General features: G+C 51.2%; 1 protein-coding gene across 5 annotated transcripts in view; it reads left to right on the top strand.

The window, feature by feature from the left end:
• ARHGAP23 (Rho GTPase activating protein 23) overlaps nt 1–16,456 on the top strand; it is a 69,337-nt gene extending 52,881 nt beyond the window's left edge. For all 5 annotated transcript variants that reach the window (XM_090257212.1, XM_090257217.1, XM_090257214.1 and 2 more), the window contains 7 exons: nt 1,300–1,373; nt 1,647–1,736; nt 2,371–2,496; nt 8,147–8,188; nt 8,756–8,852; nt 10,940–10,971; nt 14,729–16,456. In XM_090257212.1, coding sequence (XP_090113338.1) covers nt 1,300–1,373; nt 1,647–1,736; nt 2,371–2,496; nt 8,147–8,188; nt 8,756–8,852; nt 10,940–10,971; nt 14,729–15,757 — 1,490 coding nt within the window. In that variant the 3' untranslated portion in view covers nt 15,758–16,456. The remainder of the gene's footprint in view (nt 1–1,299; nt 1,374–1,646; nt 1,737–2,370; nt 2,497–8,146; nt 8,189–8,755; nt 8,853–10,939; nt 10,972–14,728) is intronic.
• Nucleotides 16,457–20,901: the final 4,445 nt, after the last annotated feature.

Genomic DNA, 20,901 nt, shown 5'->3' on the forward strand with positions numbered 1-20,901 from the left:
ATTGGGAACTCTCCTTGCTTCCTGGACCTGCAAGTCTATTCCCTTCCCCAAGTCTGGGAAGTTCTCCTTTATTATATTTTCACTCAATTTTTCAAGTTCTAGTTCATCTTCCTCACTCTCTGGCAAACCAATGATTCTTATGTTGGGCCTTTTATAGCTGTCCCAGAGGTTTCTGATCCTCTCATTGTTGCTTCCCATTTCCTCTCGCTGCATTGGTTGACTGCTTGTTCCTTCTCCATATTCCAGTTTGTTGAAATGAACTCTGGATTTTTTTTTCCTCACCATCTGTCTCGTATGTGGTTTTGTTCCTTTCGTTATGAATGTTTTTCGCTTCTTTCTTATCTTTTTCCTGCTCTTTTGTGAATTCTGTAAGCCACCTGATAACAATGGCCCAGAACTGAGCCTCTGACAGGTTTCTTATCTGTTCATCTGTCAGGTTCTCTATCTGTTGCCTGGTGAGCTGTGCCACCGGGATTTCTATAGTTGTCTGCCTCATTTTGACAGATGCGTTTTGTTTTCTTGGGCCAGCTGTCGGGGGCAGTGCCTGTGTACTCGTCACAATTCAGCGACCGGCGCCTGTCCGCGACCTATTTCGCAGCCCTGTGGTGCTTTCTTTGGGGGCGGGGGTCCAAGATGGATTCACACAGTTATTCAGCTAGGAGACCGGGATCCGTCCTCCCGCCCCCCTGGGCCTCACTGTTCAAGGCGATGCGGTGGCTGCTTTCCCCAGCGCCGGGGTCGCGCACCGCCAGGGGCTTGACTGCAGGCGGGATTCCTTGCCGCCCGCCGCTGTCCCAGGTGCGACCGCAAACAGCGCTGCCCTCTTTAACTCTTACCTGCCCAAATGGCACCGCTGGTTTATAACTTCATGTGTTGGGCTTCCGTGTAGTTTTATTTTCTGGAATTTCTAGTTATCCTTTGTTTTGAAGTAGTTGTATTCCTCTCTAGTTGTAGAGGGAGACCTAGCGTGTCCGTCTAAGCCTCCATCTTGGCCGGAAGTCTCTAAGTAACTTTCTCTTCTGACCTTGTGGTATCCTTGTCCTGAAGGCTGGTGTAGGGATCCCATGCAGCTCAGGTCTTATTTCTTCCCAAATGTATGCACTTTGGCTACCCCAGGTCAGGTGCACACACGCCTGAGTGCAACTGGGGTGGGTTTGGTCACATGAACCCAAGGCCACGGAGCCCTTCAAAACTGGAACGGCATAGGCCTTCTTGACCTTCAGCCTGGAAGCTTCTCACCCCGAGGGTGGGAAAAGAGACTGCCTTGCACTTCCCTAAAGGTTCTTTGGTATGTTTTAGACAAATACAACGACTTCATCGAAGCCAATCGCATTGAAGACTCGAGGGAGCGAATGAAGACGCTGCGGAAGCTGGTAAGGAAAGAGACACTGTCAGGCAAAGGCAGGCTGGATTGGGAGAGTACCCCTGTCCCAGGAGGCCTGGAGTCCAGTGACACCAGTTCCCTCTGTGACCTTAGGAAGCCCTTTCCTACTCCAGGCCTCAGTTTTTCCATGTCTACAAGGGGGGCAGTTGAAGGGTAGATTCCAGAACCCCGTAGATATGGCAGTGGGAGCCCCTTTGGGGCGTGATGGATTGGGGGGAGGCCATGACAGCCTGGTCTCATGCCCCTTCTCTCTCCCGCCCAGATCCGGGACCTCCCAGGACACTACTATGAAACACTGAAATTCCTCGTGAGCCATTTGAAGACCATTGCTGACCACTCGGAGAAAAACAAGGTGTGCGAGGGCTCTGGTGCGGAGTGTGGGTGAAAGAAGCACACCTGGGTCCTCCTTGGAATATTCTGAGCTCCTCTAGGTCACATACTCTCAAGCCCCTCTAGGCACCCTCTCCTCCTGGCCAGTGCTTCCCCCTCAGAACCGTCTCTTGAGTTCCTGAGGGTCTTCTAGGGGCCCAGAGCCATAGTCCCCCTGTGGCTAAGGAAAATCTGTCCTCTGGTTTAGCTGGAATTTCTTGCACTGCATTTCCCAGATCACACCTCTTACATCTTCTGGTTCTGCAGCAGGGAAAATGAGGGGAGCTATAGGATTTGTCCAAGCCCTAAAATACCCTCGGAACTTCCAGTGGGTCCTACTCTAGGATCTCCCATTTCTAGTACAGAGTGCATGTGCAGATTGGGCACTGCCTGTGGCTGTCAGACCTGGAAGTGAGTGGGGCTGAAATCTGGCTTCTGCTCGACTCACCAGGCACCTCCGTGCCCATGTAAGGAGGTGTTCAGCCCCTAAGCCAGGGGGAGCTCAGGACGTGTTCGGGGCAGGGGCCTGAGGGGCCCAGAGTGAGGGAGACCTGGGGGACTGGAGTCAGGTTCACAGGGTTATTGACACTGACCTGCTTGCTTCCTGTGCTGCCCAGATGGAGCCTCGGAACTTGGCCCTGGTCTTTGGGCCAACGCTGGTGAGGACATCTGAGGACAACATGGCAGACATGGTGACTCACATGCCTGACCGATACAAGATCGTGGAGACGCTGATCCAGCACGTAAGTAGCTACCCTGGCTGGGCCGCGTCCCCCTGAGCACCTTGCTGCCGCTTGCCTGGATGGGTGTGCACAGGGAAGGATGAGGCAGCTCAAGAAAATGCTGCTGGGATGGTGAATGCCCTTCAAGGTCAAACAGGAATAGACCCTAGAATCCCTGTCATTCTGGGATTCCCTGAGTTCCCAGCAGGGGACACAGGAGGCCTCTGAGTTTCCAGGATGGGGGTGAGAGTCGGAGGGAGGAGGAGGGTCAGGGAAGGTGCTGCTGGGTTGCAGAGCCGAGGCGTGCGTGCAGGGGCGCCTTCAGAAGCTGGCCCCCAGGAGAGGTGTCCTGGCGTCAACAGGTGGACGTATGCAGGAGTGGAGGCTCTGCCCTACGGGGCCCACTGAGGCTTCCAGGGGTTGGGCAGAAGCGGACGGGGCAGGGAAAGATATGGTCTGAAACAGGATCCCGCACTGTGCTCCGCGTATCTTGGGCTGGTCACCTCCCTTCTCTTGGCTGCTTGGAGGCCCCAGAGGCCTGTGTTTCTAAGGATTCTTGTTATTGTCCATGAAGGAATGATAACCCAGAGTGGCCAATAGAGGGCGCAGGAGGCCTTTGTCTTCCAGAGCCAAACCCAGAGCGGCAGTGCCCCCTTCTGGGAGTGCAAGGATTTTTTAAAATTAACCCTCATCTATTTCGAAATCCTGGCATGGCCTGTGGTCCAGCCCCCAAAGGGCAGAACCAGAACCCCTCCTGCCAGGAGAAATAAGATTGGCAGCTAGTCATAGGAAGGGAAAGGAGCCTTAGCCTCCCCCACCTCATACAGGCTTTAGGGAAGGGAAACTGGATAATGTTACCCCCATCTTACAGATGAGGAAACTGGACTGGAGCTCTGCTTACCAGGCAAAAGCCAGATTGGATGGTGAGAGTAAAGTGACTTGCTCGAGGTCACACAGCGAATAAATGGCAGCCCCAGGATTTTCACCTGGGTCTGTCTGACCAAAGCCTGTGCTTCCCTCTCCACCTCCTGGGAAGACAGGTTCCTTGGTCTGTCCTGGAGTGAGGACCAGTGAAGGAGGGCAGAGGGGTCAACTTTGGTCATGCTGACTTGCCTTGCCTCTTTGTTTCTTTCCTTTACTGTGTGATCAGCACTCTGAGCCATAGGAGGGGACATCGTGGCCTGCCCTCACCTTAAAACTGTGACAACAAGCCTGGCTGCCTGTCCCAGAGCTGTCAGGGAGGCCAGGGCCACCAGGCAGCGTCAGGGATCCTGATGAGGCCTTGGTCTGGGGAAGCTTATCTCTCTTGTAAAAATTCAGCTCTCCAGCCCAACAGGGACCCCCACTGGAGCCTCCATGAGTGTGTGCTTTGGGAAGCACAGTAGGGACAAAAGGGAGGCTGGCCCCATGGCTCCTGGAGAAGTGCCTAGAAACTTGAGGCCTGTGGTCAGCTGGGGTATCAGAAACAACAGCCTTCAGGGATAAAGGAAGCCCAAAGTGTGTCTACTTGCTTTCCCCTAGAGCCCTAAGGGAAGTCCCCAGCCAACAGCAGCCCCTGCTCTGGGGGGGAAAGGGGAGGGGAGGCACATCTGTCTCCTTCATAGGTGTATTCCCAGCACCAAGCCTAGTGCCGGCACATAGTGAACACTCAGTGTTTATTGAATGAATGAAGGAATAAATTGCTACTGAAGTTATGCCAGTCTGGGCTTTGCCACACAGGTGTTCACTCCTGGAAACTGAGCTGATGACCCTCCATTTTCTGCCTCCTTGACATTTGGACATAGTCAGCCCTGGATGGCTGTTGAAGGAGTGAGCTGCCCCTTCCGCAGGCCCCTTAGCCACCAGCCCCCACAGTTTTTCAGGGATCTGCCTAGCCCAGAGGCTGTATAGCTGGGGGTCAGTGTAATCATGGGCCCAGGCAGGGGCTGAACTTGCACAGAGACTGCTCTGGCTCTGGCTCTGAGCCATGGCCAGTCAGTTGATGGCTGGAGTTAGTGGGTGACATGACCTGCTGCTGGGAGTTCTAGCCGCAGCCATCACCTGGTCTCCCCTGCCTGGGACTCCTGTCATCTGTGGAACCCTTGGACAACAGAGCTGGAAGTGGCCCTAAGGCATCAGACTGTCCCTCCCATTGTACAGAGGGTGGAAACTGAGGTGTGAAGAGAACAGTGACTTGCCCAGGGCTGCGTAGCAAGGTGAGCAGACCCAGGTGCTCAGCCTCTCACCAGCCAGCTCGTACGTGTGTTCGCTAAGGCAACGGGAACTCAAAGACCTTGTCAAGGCATTTGTTCAGCTATTCACTCAGAAAACATGGTGATACCTACTATGTGTACACTGGCATTTTCCAACCTTGGCACTAGTGACCTTTGGGGCCAGATGGTTCTCATTGCGGGCAGCTGCCCTGTGTATTATAGGGTGTTTAGCAGCATCTCAGGCTAGGGGTCAGCAGCATTCCTCCAGTTGTGACAATGGAAAACATTTCCAGACATTGCCAAGTGCCCCATAGGGGTACCAAATTACGCCTGTTGAGAACCACTGGTGTGTCAGCTGAGGGCACTGGCTGCGAAGCCAGCCTGCCTATGGTGGAACCCTGGCTCTGCTCCTTATGTTCTGTGTGGCCTTGTCTTTGTTCCTTAGTTTCCTCATCTGTAAAGTGAAGATAATAATAGGAGCTCCTTCTCAGGGTTAGTGTGAGGTTTTCATGAGTTAATATCTGTAAAGCATTGAAAACGGTGCCTGGCAGTTAGTGAGGCCTGTCTCTTGGGACGGTACCTTTTAATAATAACAGCTATTATTTTTAATAATTTTTGTATTTTACACATTTATAATAATTTGTATGTTATGTTTAATAATAGTCACTTACGATGCATTAACAATGTGTTTTACATATGGTATTGCATTTTTTGGTTATTTTTAAAAATCAAGATATAATTTGACAAATTAGTTTCAGGTATACAACATAATGATTTAATATTTATATATGTTGTGAAATGATCAGCACAATAAGTCTAACATCCGTCAGCAAATGTAGTTACAAATTTATTTTCTTGTGATAAGAACTTTTAAGTCTAATCTCTTAGCAACTTTCAAGTATACAATACAGTATTGTTAACTGGCGTCTCTATGCTGTATATTACATTCCCATGACTTACTTATTTCATAACTGGAAGTTTGTACCTTTCGGCCACCTTCACCCATTTTACCATCCCTTCACTTCTGGCTGCCAAAAATGTATTCTCTGTATCTATGAGCTTGGGTTTTGGGGGTTTCTTAATTTTTTTATTCCACATTTAAGTGAGATCATACAGTATTTGTCTTTTTCTGACTTATTTCACTTGGCATAATACATCTATCCATGTTGTCTCAGATGGCAAGGTTTCCTTCTTTTTTATGGCTAAATAATATTCTGTTTTATTTTTTCATCCATTCATCCATCTACGGACACTAAGGTTGCTTCCGTGTCTTGGTTATTGTGCATAACGCCACAATGAACATGGGAGTGCATATCTTTTTGAGTAAGTGTTTTTGTTTCCTTCAGATACCCAGAAGTGGAATTGCTGGACCATATGGTAGTTCTGTTTTTAATTGTTGGAGGAACCTCCATACTGTTTTCCATAGTGGCTGTCCTGATTTACATTCCCACCACCAGTACACAAGGTTTCCCTTTTCTCCCCATCCTTGCCAGCACTTGTTATTCCTTATGTTTTTGACAATAGCCATACAGTACTTCATTTTAACCCTCACCAAAATTCTAGATGTAGATGCTGATATTATTATGCCCATTTTACAAGATTAAATAAATAGTTTCAGAGAGGTCATTTGCCTGAGGTGAATTTGAGCCCCAAATGACTGACTCCAGATCTTTCGTACCCTCTCTCATTCTTTCCTCTTTTGTCTCTTTCTTGTTTTTGTTCTGTGCCTCTTGTTTGAGTAAATCATATGTCTTATTATGATGAATAATAACTGAGTTTCATGGCACATGGTCATAATCACCCCCTTCATTCCTAACTCCATTCTACCTCCCCTTCCCATAAGTACCCACTCTTAACATGTTAATATGTGTCCTTCCAATCCGTCTTCTATACACTTATTTTAAATATATGCATATCCTTAATGGTATATAATATTCTCTGTGTGTTTTAACTTTCAATCAGTGAGCCTAGCTCATATACTTTATTGTAATTTTTGTACTTTTAGGACTTATTTCTGTTAATGCTAAGTGTCATTTCTTTTCTTTTTCTAGTTACCACATTTTCATTCCATTTTATTGTTATTATTATTATTTATTTATTAATGTATTTTTATTTTAGAGAGAAAGGGGGTGGGGGAAAGAGAGGGAGAGAAACATTGATGTGAGGAACATCAGTCAGTTGCCTTCCAAATGCACTCCAACCAGGGACCAAACCTGCAACACAGGCACGTGCCCTGACCAGGAATCGAACAGTCGAACTTTCAGTTTGTGGAACGATACTCAACCAACTGAGCCACACTGACTGGGGCCATTTCATTTCATTCCATTCCATTTCATTTCATTTATTTTGGTATGTCCTATCTTTCTCTGGCTGGATTGATTTTTATTTTTTTTATGTGAAAATCATACAATTTATAAAATCCATACTTCAGTTATACAATTATAAAGCCCATACTTATGTTTAGTTTTCACTATCAATTTCTAAAGCCTATTAGTATATGTGTCTTCTTTCCACCACATCTAAAACCAAGTGCCTTAGTGTCTTTTCACCTGTCACTGGTTTCTTCCTCCGAATTTGAATTCCAGATTGTTATGGATACACTTTGTTGGTGTGTATGTGTCATTCTTGGTTTGATGACAGTGGACATTTCTACTCTACTGTCTATCCTTCTCAAAGCTAATTGCTCAACCCTGGATTCATTTCTTTACTTGCTCATGCACTTAGTGAAGAGAATCTTTGCATAGTACTTTCTGATGTCTTAGAATAGTTTTATTTCACACTCAAACTTTAATGAAAGTTAAACAGGGTATAAAATTCTAGGTCCTAAATTCCTACATTTGGAGTCCAGCAATACATTTAAATAATTACTTCCTTGTCTTGTGTCTGTTGCTGAAAGTTTTGTAATAGCTGATACTTGTTCATTAGTAAGAAATCTTTCTTTTTTAGAGAACTTTTAGAGTTTTAGCTTCAGGATTCTCAAATTCCACAAAATATATTTAAGAGTGGATTTTTTAACTTTAATTTCTATCCTGTTCGGCATTTATGAGAACCCTCTTGCCTGTCTGCCTCCTGAGGAACCTCCTGATAACACATCCTTCCAGGCACTTCCCTTTTCTGGGCAGAGTGTCCCGCCCTGGCTTTAAGAGTGGAGCCCAGGGCTGGTGTGGGGTACACTCTGCTCTGGCAGCTGCATTTCCCGTCCACATGGGGGTACAATCTTTTCTTTCTTCAAGGGTTTCTCATAGTCTGGGGGTTGGGCCCCAGGATCCGTCAACCTCCCTCTGAGACCTCTCAGCAACTAGGCCAGCCTGGGGTTTGTCGAGGAGAGGGGGACCCTTGCCTCTCGGTGTCCCTCCTGTTCCATTCCTTCTGGCGCCTGAGTGGTCCTCTGGACTGAGCAGGCTGGAAGCGCATGCCTCCCTGTCTCCCTTCAGCCCTTCCCACGCTGATTTTATCACTTGCTTTTGTCTCCTCTGCAGTCAGACTGGTTCTTCAGTGATGACGAGGACAAGGGAGAGAGAGTAAGTGGCGCAGAGGGCAGGCGGGGTGGGGGCTGGTCTGAGGTGGGCCCTCACCCCAAATTGTAGGTGGGGAGAAGCAAAACTCAAACAGGGGAAGGTCCCTGTCCTGTGGCATCCCCAGTCTGGTGGAGGAAACAGAGACCCTCTCTTGAGATGCATCTAGGCTGGTGGGAGACACATCCTTGCCTTCATGAGTTCTTAGTCAGTGGGGAGATATAGGCCTCCTCTAAGGAAATAGAGTCCAGGAGCAAAGGCAGACCCCACCCTCTGTCTTATGTGGAGGATTTAGGTTTTGGGAAGGTGCCGTCAGAGTGGGCAGGCACAGCTCTTGCCTTCAGCGGAGTGAGCAGCTCAGCACTTTGCGGTTCAATCAAGGTGTTTGGGAAGGCACAAAAGAGACATTAGGACCTGCCCTCAGACGGCCTGACTGATGAGTGAGCGTCACTGCCCTGGGGAGCCCCAGACTGCTGGAGGAGACCTGGGCCCTGTCTTCAGGGCACCCCGCTCTGCAGGACGCACAGTCCAGCCATCTGAGGGCATGCTGGCTGACCCGCCTTCTCTTTGCAGACCCCTGTGGATGACAAGGAGCCTCAGTCAGTGCCCAACATTGAGTATCTCCTGCCCAACATTGGCAGGACAGTGCCCCCTGGTGACCCAGGTTCAGGTGAGTGCAGGATCCTGGGAAGGGGTGGGGGTAAGGGTGGGCTCTGCATTCCTGAGGGTCCCAGATGCCAGGCCGGATGCCCAGCTTCCCTGCTCCTGCCCCAGTGGGGCCTTTCCCTGCCACCACCACTGAGAAGGGGCTCCGGCAGGGCCTTCCCTTCTCTAGGCAGGTCCAGCTTGCCTGTGCCTGTATTCCCATCTGCTCAGCTGCCCCCACCCCAGGGCTGGGTGGGAGCTTTGTTCAAACTCCTGGTTTCTTTCCTGAGCTTTTTATTTCTCACGGGCTGTGTCCTTCTGGGCATGTTCCCCTCTTTAATTTTTCTTCCTTTTCTCCTTGCACCCCTCCATCCCCCCTCCCTCTCCTCCCTGTCCTCTCCACCCTTCCCCTGGATTCCGTTCCTTCTCTTTCCCTCCCCTCACCCTCCTCCAGCGGACATGTTGGAGATTTAAAGGGTACAGTGTGGCATCGCGGCCTCGGTCACTAACAGTAGCGGGTGATTATAAGAAGGCTGGGCAGGCATGAGGGGCAGGCAGAGACCTCTGGGCCATGAGGACCTTACCCCGACATGCCAGCAACCCATGATGGTTAACAACCTTCACCCCAGTCTCCTCCCACCGGAAAGCCCCTTCTTAGGGGGAAAGAGGCAACTTGCTAGAGCCAGATCCCGCCCCCCTTGCCAAGAAGGCTGGGCCCCACATGGCTGCCCTACCACAGATCCCCACTCTGCAGCCTTCTCTCTGTTCAAGTCCACCACTCCCGGTTATCCGAGAAGGGGGAGGCTTAGCTGGTAGCAGGAACCAGCCTTTCCGGACACCAGAAGCCTCTAGAGCTGTAGCTCCTGCCTCAGTTCCCTTCAAGGCCTGGCTCTTTCTGCTTCTGAAGCCAGACCCCTAGTCATTCAGCCTGAGTCCTATTTCTAGGCATCCAGCCTTCTCGTAGCAGAGTAGCCCAGAGACCAAGAAATGCACAGTTCCTTCTTGGCTCAAGCCACTAACTCCTCCCACCCTATGGGTGGCCTATTCTTAGTATTTTGACTGGTCCTGTCTCTGACAAAGGCATATCACAGCACCCTTCATTGCAAGAGGCAGGCTGGGGAGGGGCCCAGAGGGTATGGGGTGGGGATGGCAGAGAGGAGCCCCCGTCTCTTCTAATCACCCGCTGCCGCTCCCTGCCCTGTGGTGTGTCGCTGTGTGATCAGCACATCTGCTCTTCTCACCATGTGTGGGGCGGGCTGGGGATGAGACATCTAACTTGCTTGCCAGAGAGTGTGGATTAACCGCACCTGCCCACTGCCCCATTGGACCTGGGAGGTCCTTAGATCCCCAGTTCTGGAGGAGACACTGCCAGGACTCGTTTCTGGTTCCTTCTCCACCCCAGTGATATTAAAGGAGTGGGACCCAAGTCCCATTGAGGTAATGGCGATTTTTACTCTCCTTCATAACTCTGGTTATAAACTAGGGCCTTGCCCCATAAGGGCAGATTGACCTCTGGTCTGGAGGTAGAACCTATGAACACTCTCAGGCCACTCTACCTCCTGTGTCTGCCTGCTTCCTGTCTGCCCCCATATTCCATCATTCATTCACATGTTCCTCTTCCTTCTCATGTCCTGAAGGTGGGGGAAGGGGGAAGGGTGAATGTAGTAGGATACCCCCCTCTCTGTGCACTGTGGTCTCCATTGCTCCAGAGCATCTGTGGTTTGCTGTGTCTCACTGTTGTGGTTTTGTGGATGGCATCCGATACTGGGCGTTTTCTCTAGTACCTAAGAGTAACAGGGACGGGAGGGGGGAGGAACTTGGCCCCCCAAAAAGCCCTCCTTGCCATTATCTCTGGGCAAATGAGGGTTCAGTGGCTGGCTGCCTGCTGTCACTTCCTGCCTCAAAAGGAAGTAGTGATTGACATCATTCTCAGCTCTGTCCCTACCCCATAGGAAATGACATCAGAGGTGAATCATGCTCCCAGGGCCCAGGGAGGTCTCAGCTTTCTGTACTCCCTGGTTTCTGAAGTCTTTGAGGAAAGGGAATTGTGTTCACAAGTCTCAGCCTGCTCTTGCCCCTAACTTTCATTTTTCTTTCTGTTCTCAACAACAGATTCCACCACCTGTAGTTCAGCCAAGTCCAAGGTAAGTGCCAAGACAATTCTGAAGGCTTTATCCCTATATAAGCCAGCCCACTTGACTTTTTGGTCAAGGGAATTGGGAGACTTGCAATTGGACCCTGAGGAAAATTGATGGTCACTGGGAAGGAAGTTAGGAACACTGGTGTCCAAGATAAACTGAGAAGTCGCTTGCCTTGGTAGTGAGGTGTCTGGTGTAGCGAAGGATCTGGCTTGGGAGGCAGTATTTCCCATTGGTTAGAAGCACAGATAGTCCTGGGTTTGAAGTTCTGGCCCACCACTTGGTAGCTTTGGGGCACTGGGCTAGTTATTTAACCTCTTTCTGATCCTCAGCTTCCTCATCTGTAAATGATGGCTAATATTTATCCCCATAAAAGGAGTGAACAATGAATATGCCCCATTTAACTATGCTTAAGGTCTTTGGAGAGTCCAAAACAAGTAGAAGGAAGGAAATAATAAAGAGCAGAGCAGAAATCAATGAGACTGAAAACAATTGAGAAAATCAATAAAACCAAAGCTGGTTCTTTGAACCAGATCCCACAGCCAGCTGCTCACTTGCTCCAGCATGCCCTCTGCGACAGAACCTGCCAGGTGAGGATGCCTGCCCCAGGCAGGCCCTGCCCAACTGCTAGATTAGAGGTTGATGGCCAGGAGTGCATCTAAGCTCAGGCTGCCATACAAAATACCATAGATGGGGTGGCTGAAGCAACAGAAATTCATTTTCTCACAGTTCTGGAGGGTAGATTCAAGATCAGGGGGTTAGCATGGTCAGTTTCTGGTGAGAGCGCCTGTAGATGGCTGCCCTCTCCCTGTGTTCTCATAGAGCACAGACAGAGGGAGCAAGAGAGCTCTGTGGTGTCTTTCTGTATATGAGCACTGATGTCACCATAGGGCCCCACCCTCATGGCCTCTTCTAAATCTAATTATCTCCTAAAGGCCCCATCTCCAAATACTATCACATTGGAGGGTAGGGCTTCAGTATATGGATTTGAGGGGCTGGGCACAATTCTCTCCATAGTAGTTGGTGAAATCATTTACATATTGGCTGGTTGAACTGAGCTCATGTCTGTCTGGGTCTCTAAGCACTGGTGGGTCCCAGTCAGCCCACTGTGTCTAATTAATGCACTGGAAAGAAGCCTGCTCTAGTCAGCACAGGTGCCCTGTAACTTCTCCATAAAGCTTCTGCCTGTATACCTCTGGAGATGGGGAGCTCACTCCATCACAAGACTTCTGTGGCAGGGAGCAAGTTCATTATAGCCACCTGAATCTAGCTCTTTGTTCCTTCCATCCATTGTACCTATTAGCCCCCTGGTTTCCCATAGCCCCTCCTGGACTGGCCCTTTAACCTTTATGTGCACCTACTGACCTCTGCATTCACTGGAAGTGACCATTCTGACCTCATTACTTCTGTAACTAGTTGGGATGAGGGAGCCTTTTGGTCAGATGGTCCTTATGACCTCTCAAGGCTCTCAGAGAGCATGGCCAGGACAGAAAGCAGCACTAGCCGCCACGTGCCTCAGACCGATCATAGCAGTGCTGCCATGTCACAGAACTCCAGGGTTGCCTCTGGAGTCGTGCAGTGTGGGCAGCCATGAGCTAGGACCACGTGCCTGTGAATCCTGAATTCCTGACATGTTCTGGCTTCCTTAGAATTAACCGATGTGAGAGAGTGTGCACAGGATGCAGTGGCCACACCAGGCACCTCTGTGACTCCTCCATTCATTCTTAGACTATGGCTGAAACAGGAGGTGGCCTATGAGGAGGTGTCCAAGGGCAGGTCATTCCAGTCCAGCAGGGGGACCAGTCCCAGCATCTGCCTCTACAGGGCTTCCTATGTTGAGGAAACTCCATTCGCCCATTTTGCATTCACTTAACATTTATTGAGCACTTACTATGTGCCAGGACTCATGGATGTAAACACAAGCCACAGACCTTACTTGTTCTCAAAGAATTCAGAGTTTGATATAGATGATGTGGAAACAAAGCTATTCAGATGTAAGAGGAGCCGATGTAAATGTATCTTCAAAGGGCTATGGGAACAGAGAAAGGATTTACCAGCTCAGCCAAAGGAAGGTCTGGGAGGTTGCTGCACAGAGCGTGTCGTGTTTGAGCTGGGCCTGGTAGGAGGAGTAAGAACTCATCCAGCAAATAGGGTAGCAGTGGGGGGAGAGGGGAGGGGAACTAAGGTCTGCCCATGTTAAAGTGCAGGTCATATTGAGGGAAGGGTTGGTAGGCAGCATTGCCAGAGTAAAGGTTGATTTCAGTTGGGGTTAGGACAGGGAGGGCACTAGGCTGGGAAAGCTGGGAAGGAGGTTGTGAAGGGCTCTGTGCCTGTGCCGTGGTGGGGGCGGGGTCCTGACGAGTCCAGCCTTCCCTTAGAAGGACTGATAAGGATTGATTGCTCCAGAGGAGGAGGGACTAGGATGAGGCAGGGGTGGAGGCAGAGAGTCCTATTACAAGAGAAAGGACCCAGAAAAGTCAGAGTGAGAGCCTCAATGGAGGATGATGAGGATGAGGTGGCTTTGGGAGTCACTTCAGCAGAATGGAGAGGAGGGGAGAGGGAGGAGTCAGAGATCACTTTAAGGAGGTGGTTTGGGGCTGGGGTAGGGAGCATAATGTGGTTCCAGATAGGTGAGTTTCAGGTGCCTGCAGACACCCTGGTGAAGACTGATTCGAAGTTGTAAGAAGAGTTCTGGAGCTGCAATAGTTTGGTGTCAGACAAGGAAGCCTTGGGAGCAGGGATGTTCAGGAAGTGTTGTTTCCCAGGGAACATAAACAGAGAGAAGAGAAGGGGCTGAGAACAGAGCCCCTGAGACACACTTCTTAAGGGATAAGAGGGAGAAGAAGAGTCCCTCCTGGTCACCAGAAGTCAGGGGAGAGGCCAGAAAGGGAGGACTGAACACCAAGTTGGAGGAGGCAGTGATGGGCAGCATCGGCTCTGCTGGGGATCACAGAACACCAAGACTGAAATACGCTCGTGGGACTTTCATCCAAACCATTGGATTGAGCAGGGCTTTTGGCACTAGAGCTGGTGTTTGGATTGATCTGGGGTTGGGGATTGTTGAGGGTGGGCGCTGGGGGGCGAGGGGTGGGGGGACGGCACGTGCAGTGTGCTGAAATGCATGGCAGTGGAGTGCAGTGGGAAAAGGAAGTGAACTTGGGCAGTTGCCCTGGAGGGACCTGTGCACAATGAGCAGGTGGAAAGGCAGGTTTCCCAGGTGGGAGTGGAGAGAGGGAGGTGTCGTGGGAGCTGTGGTCAGAGAAAGGTCCATGCCAGGATCTGGTAATTATAACCCAGGGTATTCTATGTGAAATGGGTTCAAACTGACAAGTGTTATTCACTGTTGAGACTATTACCAGAACTGTGTCTAAAAGGATTTATCTAGTGCTGGATATGGAGAATGGAACTGAAGTTAGAAGTGGCGGAGGTGCTAGACCAGCCCCCAGCTCAGAGGAGAGCTGAGAGTTTGGCTTAAAACCAGAGAGGTGCAGACGAGGCCCCAGGGTAGGGAGGAGGGCAGCAGGGTTAGTCTCTAGAGCAGATACTGACACTCCAGCTGGGACAGCAGTCCAGGAGAAACGGTTTATGGTGCCGGTGGGGGTGCTGGGGCTGGGCTTGGACCTGTTGAGATTGGGCGCCATAGTGCGGGGGTATCCGGGTGGGAACGTGGAGGGCGCTCAGGCCCTCCTGACTGGGCCTGGGTGAAAGCGCAGCGCTGGTGCAGGTCTGAACACCTCCTGAATATTGACCTGTCTCTGTCCAGGGCACGTGGGCCCCCAAGAAGGAGCCGTACACCCGGGAGATGCTGGCGATCTCCTTCATCTCGGCTGTCAACCGCAAGCGGAAGAAGCGGCGGGAGGCGCGGGGGCTGGGCAGCAGCACAGACGACGACTCGGAGCAGGAGGCACACAAGTCCGGGGCGGTGACGACGGTGCCGGGTTCCCAGGACCAGCCAGAGGGGCAGCTGCCGACCGCCGCCGCCCCAGAGGCCCCCGGGCACCGCAGCACCCCGGTGCCCGAGGAGCGGCTGGCCGCGGACACGCGCTCCATCGTCTCGGGTTACTCCACGCTGTCCACCATGGACCGCAGTGTGTGCTCCGGCGCCGGCGGAAGACGGGCGGGCGCCGGGGACGAGGCAGACGATGAGCGCAGCGAACTGAGCCACGTGGAGACAGACACGGAGGGAGGCGTGGGGCCCGGGGGGCGCTTGGCGCGCCGGCCCTCCTTCACCTCGCACCACCTGATGCCCTGCGACACCTTAGCGCGGCGCCGCCTGGCCCGGAACCGACAGGACGGCGAGGGCGCGGGGCGCAGTGTTCCCCGCATCGTGGAGCCCTCCGGCTCGGCCTCGTCCAGCAGCCAGGAGTCACTGCGCCCCCCAGTGGCCGCGGCGGTGGCAGCGCTGGGGGCGCGACCCTCGCGCCTCGAGGCTCTGCGGCTGCGCCTGCGTGGCACCGCAGACGACATGCTGGCAGTGCGGCTGCGGCGGCCGCTGTCGCCCGAGACTCGGCGGCGCCGGAGCAGCTGGCGCCGCCACACTGTGGTCGTGCAGAGCCCGCTGACCGACCTCAACTTCAACGAGTGGAAGGAGATGGGCAGAGGGGGTACCCCGGAGCCCGCAGGCCCTCGGGCGCACAGTGACAACAAGGACTCTGGCCTCAGCAGCCTGGAGTCCACCAAGGCGCGGGCCCTGTCGTCCGCAGCCTCGCTGCCGCCTACAGCCGGGGACCCCGGAACCCTGCAGAGCCAGCCCCCGCGCCGCGCAGCCTCCCGCCTCCATCAGTGTCTGTGACCAGCACCTTTCCCTCCCCTCCCTTCCCCTCCCCTCTCCACAGAGCCCCTGGGGAAACAGGCATCTCCTCTGGCTTGCACCTGCTCTTCTGTTGCCCCTGGTGCGTCGGGCACTGAGGCCACATCTCCAGTTGATGTGCTGGAATTGATAGGGGTGGGCAGAGTGTGAATGGGAGGAAGGGGGCTGATGGTAAGGAGAGGGGAAAGGCTGCTGGGGGTCTGTGTCCCCTGGATAGGTGACAGAGTGCCCTTCCGGACCTTTCTGTGTCTGCACTTAAAGACCCTGTTGACTACAGGGTGTGAGTAGGGAAACCCCTACCCTCAGACTAAAGGGGGTAGGTGCTGGCTCTTCACTTCCTTCCTCTGCCCCCACCCCCATTAGCGTTTGCAAGTGTGTTTGCAAGTGTGTGTAGTCACTGTCCAAAGGTGTTTCCAGTAGCAGCTTCTGCCACCCCTGCTTCCTTTGTCTCTGCGCCCCACCCCACCAGGGCTCCCAGCCCTTGGTGCACATAGGGATCCTTCCCTCCTGCTGCGTTTCAGTCAGAGAAGGGGGTTGGGGCCACTCCACAGAGGCAGGACTGAGACTTGCACAAGGTTCACGCCTCGACAAACCTTTTGGCAAACTAAATCAGTGGTCCCCAACCTTTTTGGTACCAGGGACCGGTTTCGTGGAAGACAATGTTTCCACGGATGGGGATGGCGGGAGACAGGAGGCTTAGCTCAGGCGGTAATTTGAAGCTTCCCTCGCTTGCCTGCGACTAACCTGCCATGCAGCCCCTGCTGTGCGGCCTGGTTTCTTACAGGCCACGGATGGGTACCGGTCTACGGAGGCCCGAGGGGTGGGGGACCCCTGCTCTAAATCACGCCTCCCTCCCCCCACCTTGCGCTTTGCCCATGGGAAGCTGCGCATTCCCCAGACAGTTTGGGGAGGGTCCAGGGTCCCTGCCTCCCCACAACTAGACCTTCCTTGCCGCTCTTTGTTCTTCCAGCTGTGCCTGCTTCTTCCACAACTCAGGCACACATCCCCACCTTCCGCCCTTGGGGGTTGGGGGGAGCAGTAAAACATCCCTGGTCTCAGTCTCTCTCACACACAGACACACACGCTGATTTATGGGGTCTGAGCTGGGCTGTTCCTTCAGGATGGGCAAGACCCAACCCCTCTCCTCCCCCCATTATAAATAGACCTCCTATCCCCAGGCCTCCCACACTCACCCTCACTCATTCCAGGGAAGCCCACGTGGGGCTGTGAACCCTACTGCCATGTCTATCAGTCCTCTTGATTTATGCAAAGATTTGCTGTAAAGTAGATTTATCTTCTCCTTTCTCCTCCTTTTATTGTAAATATTGTCTCTAAATGTGTAACATATTATAAAGAATTTATAAGGATTTTTAAAGATGTTTTGCTCATTTAAAGAAGTGTTGTAACACTGTTGCAAAAGCCTCTGGCCCTCGTCAGCATGTCTCCTTTCACTGTGTCTTTGACACACCTCTCTAGGCGACAACTAAGATATCCTGCTTCGAAAAGTCCTGTCTTAAAAGTATAGTCTATATCTTGGAAATAAATGGCCTTCCCTAAGGCATGAGTCACATGTCTCACTTGTTCTGGAGGGAGGGGCCAGAGCAGGACTGAGATGAGGGAAGAGTGAGGTCTGTGGCTCGGGAAAGGAGGGCAATTGGGGCTGACCAAGTGGTGGCAGAGTTGGGGCAAAACTTTACCTCCTGGTAGTTTCATAGGGGTCCTATCCTAGGGGACTCATATGAGCAGTGACATGGGCACAGAAAACAGGGTGGAAGAGCAGGTGACCCTCATTGCATGGAAGGTCTCCATGCACCTGCTCTCTTAATTCCTGCAGAGGCCAGGCAGGTGCATAGGCCCTTCCTTCTCAGGCCTGCTTGGACCTTCAGAATGGTCCAGAGGTGCTGCCCAGAAGACAGGAGGCTTGGGCAAGGCCCAGGCCACCAATAGGGCCCACCCTTGCCAGCTGTCTTCATAGGCACTCTAGGCCCTGACAGTACCCCAAGAGGACATTATGGGTTTTGCCTGTTGCCTTATTCGCATGTGTGAATCTACAACATGGGGTGGGCTTCCTTTGCTGTCTTGGTGCTGTGGTTTCCCCTGCCAGCTTCCAGGCTGCCTTTGATAAGCCTCGTATCCATCTGTAGGAAAACCAGGTGACAATCATCAAAGAGAACTGAGGGAGGGGCCCAGTAGCTGCGAAGAGAGTAATTTGCTAAATCCCCCTCCTTCCTCTACTTCTGCCCCAAAGGTGGTTTTTGTTTAGCAAATGAGCTAAAAGCTAGTGTAATTGTGGACTCACATCAGCCCCAAGGGCTTTACTGGTCCTGAGTCAATCTTCCAACACTCTTTTGAGCTCCATACCACTGTCATCTCCATTTTACATGAGAGGAAACTAACGCACAGAGAGGTGACATTACTTGTCCAAGGTCACAGTTAATAAGTGGTGGAGCCAGGATAAATCTAAGCCCAGAGAAAAGACCTAAGGACTGGGTTACCTGCCCATTGAGCCACCTTCTGTAGGCTTTACTGGACTTTGGATGAGAGAATGGATCAAAATTCCTTCAACTCTCTTTCAGAAATAAAGGCAAGCCCTGCCTGCTGTGGCTCAGTGGATTGCGCACCGGCCTGTGAACCAAAGAGTCGCTGCTTCGCTTCCCAGTCAGGGCATAGGCCTGGGCTGTGGGCCAGGTCCCCAGGTGGGGGTATGTGAGAGGCAACCACACATTGATATTTCTCTCCCTCTCTTCCTCCCTCCCCTTCTCTCTAAAAATAATTTTTTTTTTTAAATTAAAGCAAAATGAAGTCATCTCCAGTAAAGGAAAACAGAGAATTTATTGTTAGTAGACCTGCCCTGTAAGAAATACTAAAGGGAGTCAACAAGCTGAAATGAAAGTACACTAGATGGTAATTTGAAGCCACACAAAGAAATAAAGAATGCCAGTAAGAATAACTATGTAGGTATCATGAAAGACAGTGTAAACATTTTTATTTGTAATTCTTTTTTGTCTTTAAAAGGCAACTGCATAAAGCAATAATTACAAATCTGTGCTGACAGGCCTGTAACACATAATTGAGAGCAGCACAGACAGTGCAGGGGAGCAGAGGAGGGCTCCCCAGGTGTCCGGTGTAAAGCAATCCCCTTGAGAAATGGTAGGAGAACCATTTAGGCTCCAACTCCAAGGCCAGCTGAAGTCAGTCAGATCTTTACTTTGCTCAGTCCGCCTTCCCCATCAGTTAAATGAAGGTAATCACGCCTACAGCCGTGTGGTGAGGATGGAACAAGTACTTAGTAAGTGGTAGTGATGAGTATCACAAAGTGTTAAGCAAGCTTTTTCATCAGCTTTGAGCTAAGCAGCCCCCACGGCCCCTGTCCTCCAGCAATGGGTCTGCATTCACTCCTGACCCCAGCCCACCCCATCTCCTCTCCACACAGTAGCCAGAGGTCACTTCTGAAGTACATAGTGTCAGATCATGTCATTCTCTTACGTAAAACCTTCCAAATGGTTTCCACAGCTCCACAAAATCCACCTTTCTTACTACATCCCACAAGATCTCCTATGGCAGGGCTTCTGCCTGCCACCCTGACCTCATGGCAGGCCCTCTTTGCCCCCATCACTCTCCTTGGGTTTCATCCATTTTCTAGAGGCCACAAATTACTTCCCCCACAGGCACTTCTGCTTGGGACACTCAGCCACTGGCTCCCATGGAGACACATTCTTAACCCCAAGGCCTGGTTACCCTCTGAGATGGTCCCCATTACTCACTACCATAATCGCTGCAGGCCTGCTCTCCTGTGGCAGACTCGCTGTCTCACAACTTTGCTCAGGTATTTGCATTCTTGTGTTTTGGTTGCCTTCCCCACTAGACGCTGACCAGCACCCCAGTGAGCAGTGCCCGGCAAGGAGTAGACATTTCATAGGCATTAGAAAAATGAATGAAGTGGCATAATTCCTTGCATGCAGTTGATGGTTCCATTTGCTACCTGCTCTTTTAAAAATATGTTTATTGATTTTAGAGAGTGAGGAAGTGAGAGAGAAAAATTGATGTGACAGAAAAACATCGATTTGGTTGTTTCCCATATGCACCCTAACTGGGAATTGAACCTGCAACCTAAGTATATGCTCTGATTGGGAATCAACCCCCCAACCTTTTGGTCTAAGGGGTGATGCTCCAACCAACTGAGCCACACCAGCCAGGGTGCATTTGCTACTTGTTCTTGAACTGTCAATGAATGGGGTTATTCTGGGAGATATGGGGGGTTTTGGCAGATCTCCCAGCTTTCCGGGAATAGGATGGGAGAGAGAAGGCAAGATCTGCTGACATTTTTTAAAGGACATAGAAATGAGGTCTGGTTGTCTGAATCTGAAAGGCTTCTTGGCAGGTGGGTGACCCATGGAGCAGGCATTCCCTGTAGACAGTGAACAGATCCTTAACCTCTGTCTCCAAAGATGCTAATAGCAACTGGAGGTCCAGTGAATCCTGGGAGACTGGCTCTGGGACACTGTCATTATCTCATGGAATAGAAGGGTTGGTGTTTGGGGTGAAGGTAGAGGAAACCCAATAATACCCCAGGCCTCAGCCAAGCAAGAGAATGCCTAGAAGGACAGCCTCAAGGACCATTAGAACATGCTGGAACAATGACACAGCCTTCAGAATTCCAGGAAAACCTAAAAAGCCCCATCAGAACATCCGGCCACTCAGTGGTGGGGCAGGCTGGACTCTGATGTGGTGACCTGGAAGGGTTCAGGCAGCTTGCTGGCTACAGGATGAGGGCCTAGGGCCCCCACCCAATCAGAACCAAGGATAACTCTCCTCTCAGGGGTCTTTCTGTTTCAGAGGAGACCATGGGGTAAGTGGAGCGAATAGACCCTGGAGGAGGAGAAAGCAGAAGTGTGACGTGATGGGGTCTGAAACTAGATCTGCAGACAGTATGTTCCAAGCAGTGGGTTTTGATCCATTGGAAGGTCATGAAATCAGTTTAGTGGTTTGTGACTAAAATGTTTAGAATTTAACAGAGAACACCAGGGTGCATTGTATATAGTAAATGCTGTTTCACTAAATATATGGGTGTTTGTGTGTATACATGTCTAAATTGTTGATATGAAAAATTTCTTACCATGAGTTAC

This window comes from Furipterus horrens, unplaced genomic scaffold (genome assembly GCF_987537825.1).
Source record: "Furipterus horrens unplaced genomic scaffold, mFurHor1.1.pri manual_scaffold_11, whole genome shotgun sequence".
NCBI classification, from domain to species: Eukaryota; Metazoa; Chordata; class Mammalia; order Chiroptera; family Furipteridae; genus Furipterus; species Furipterus horrens.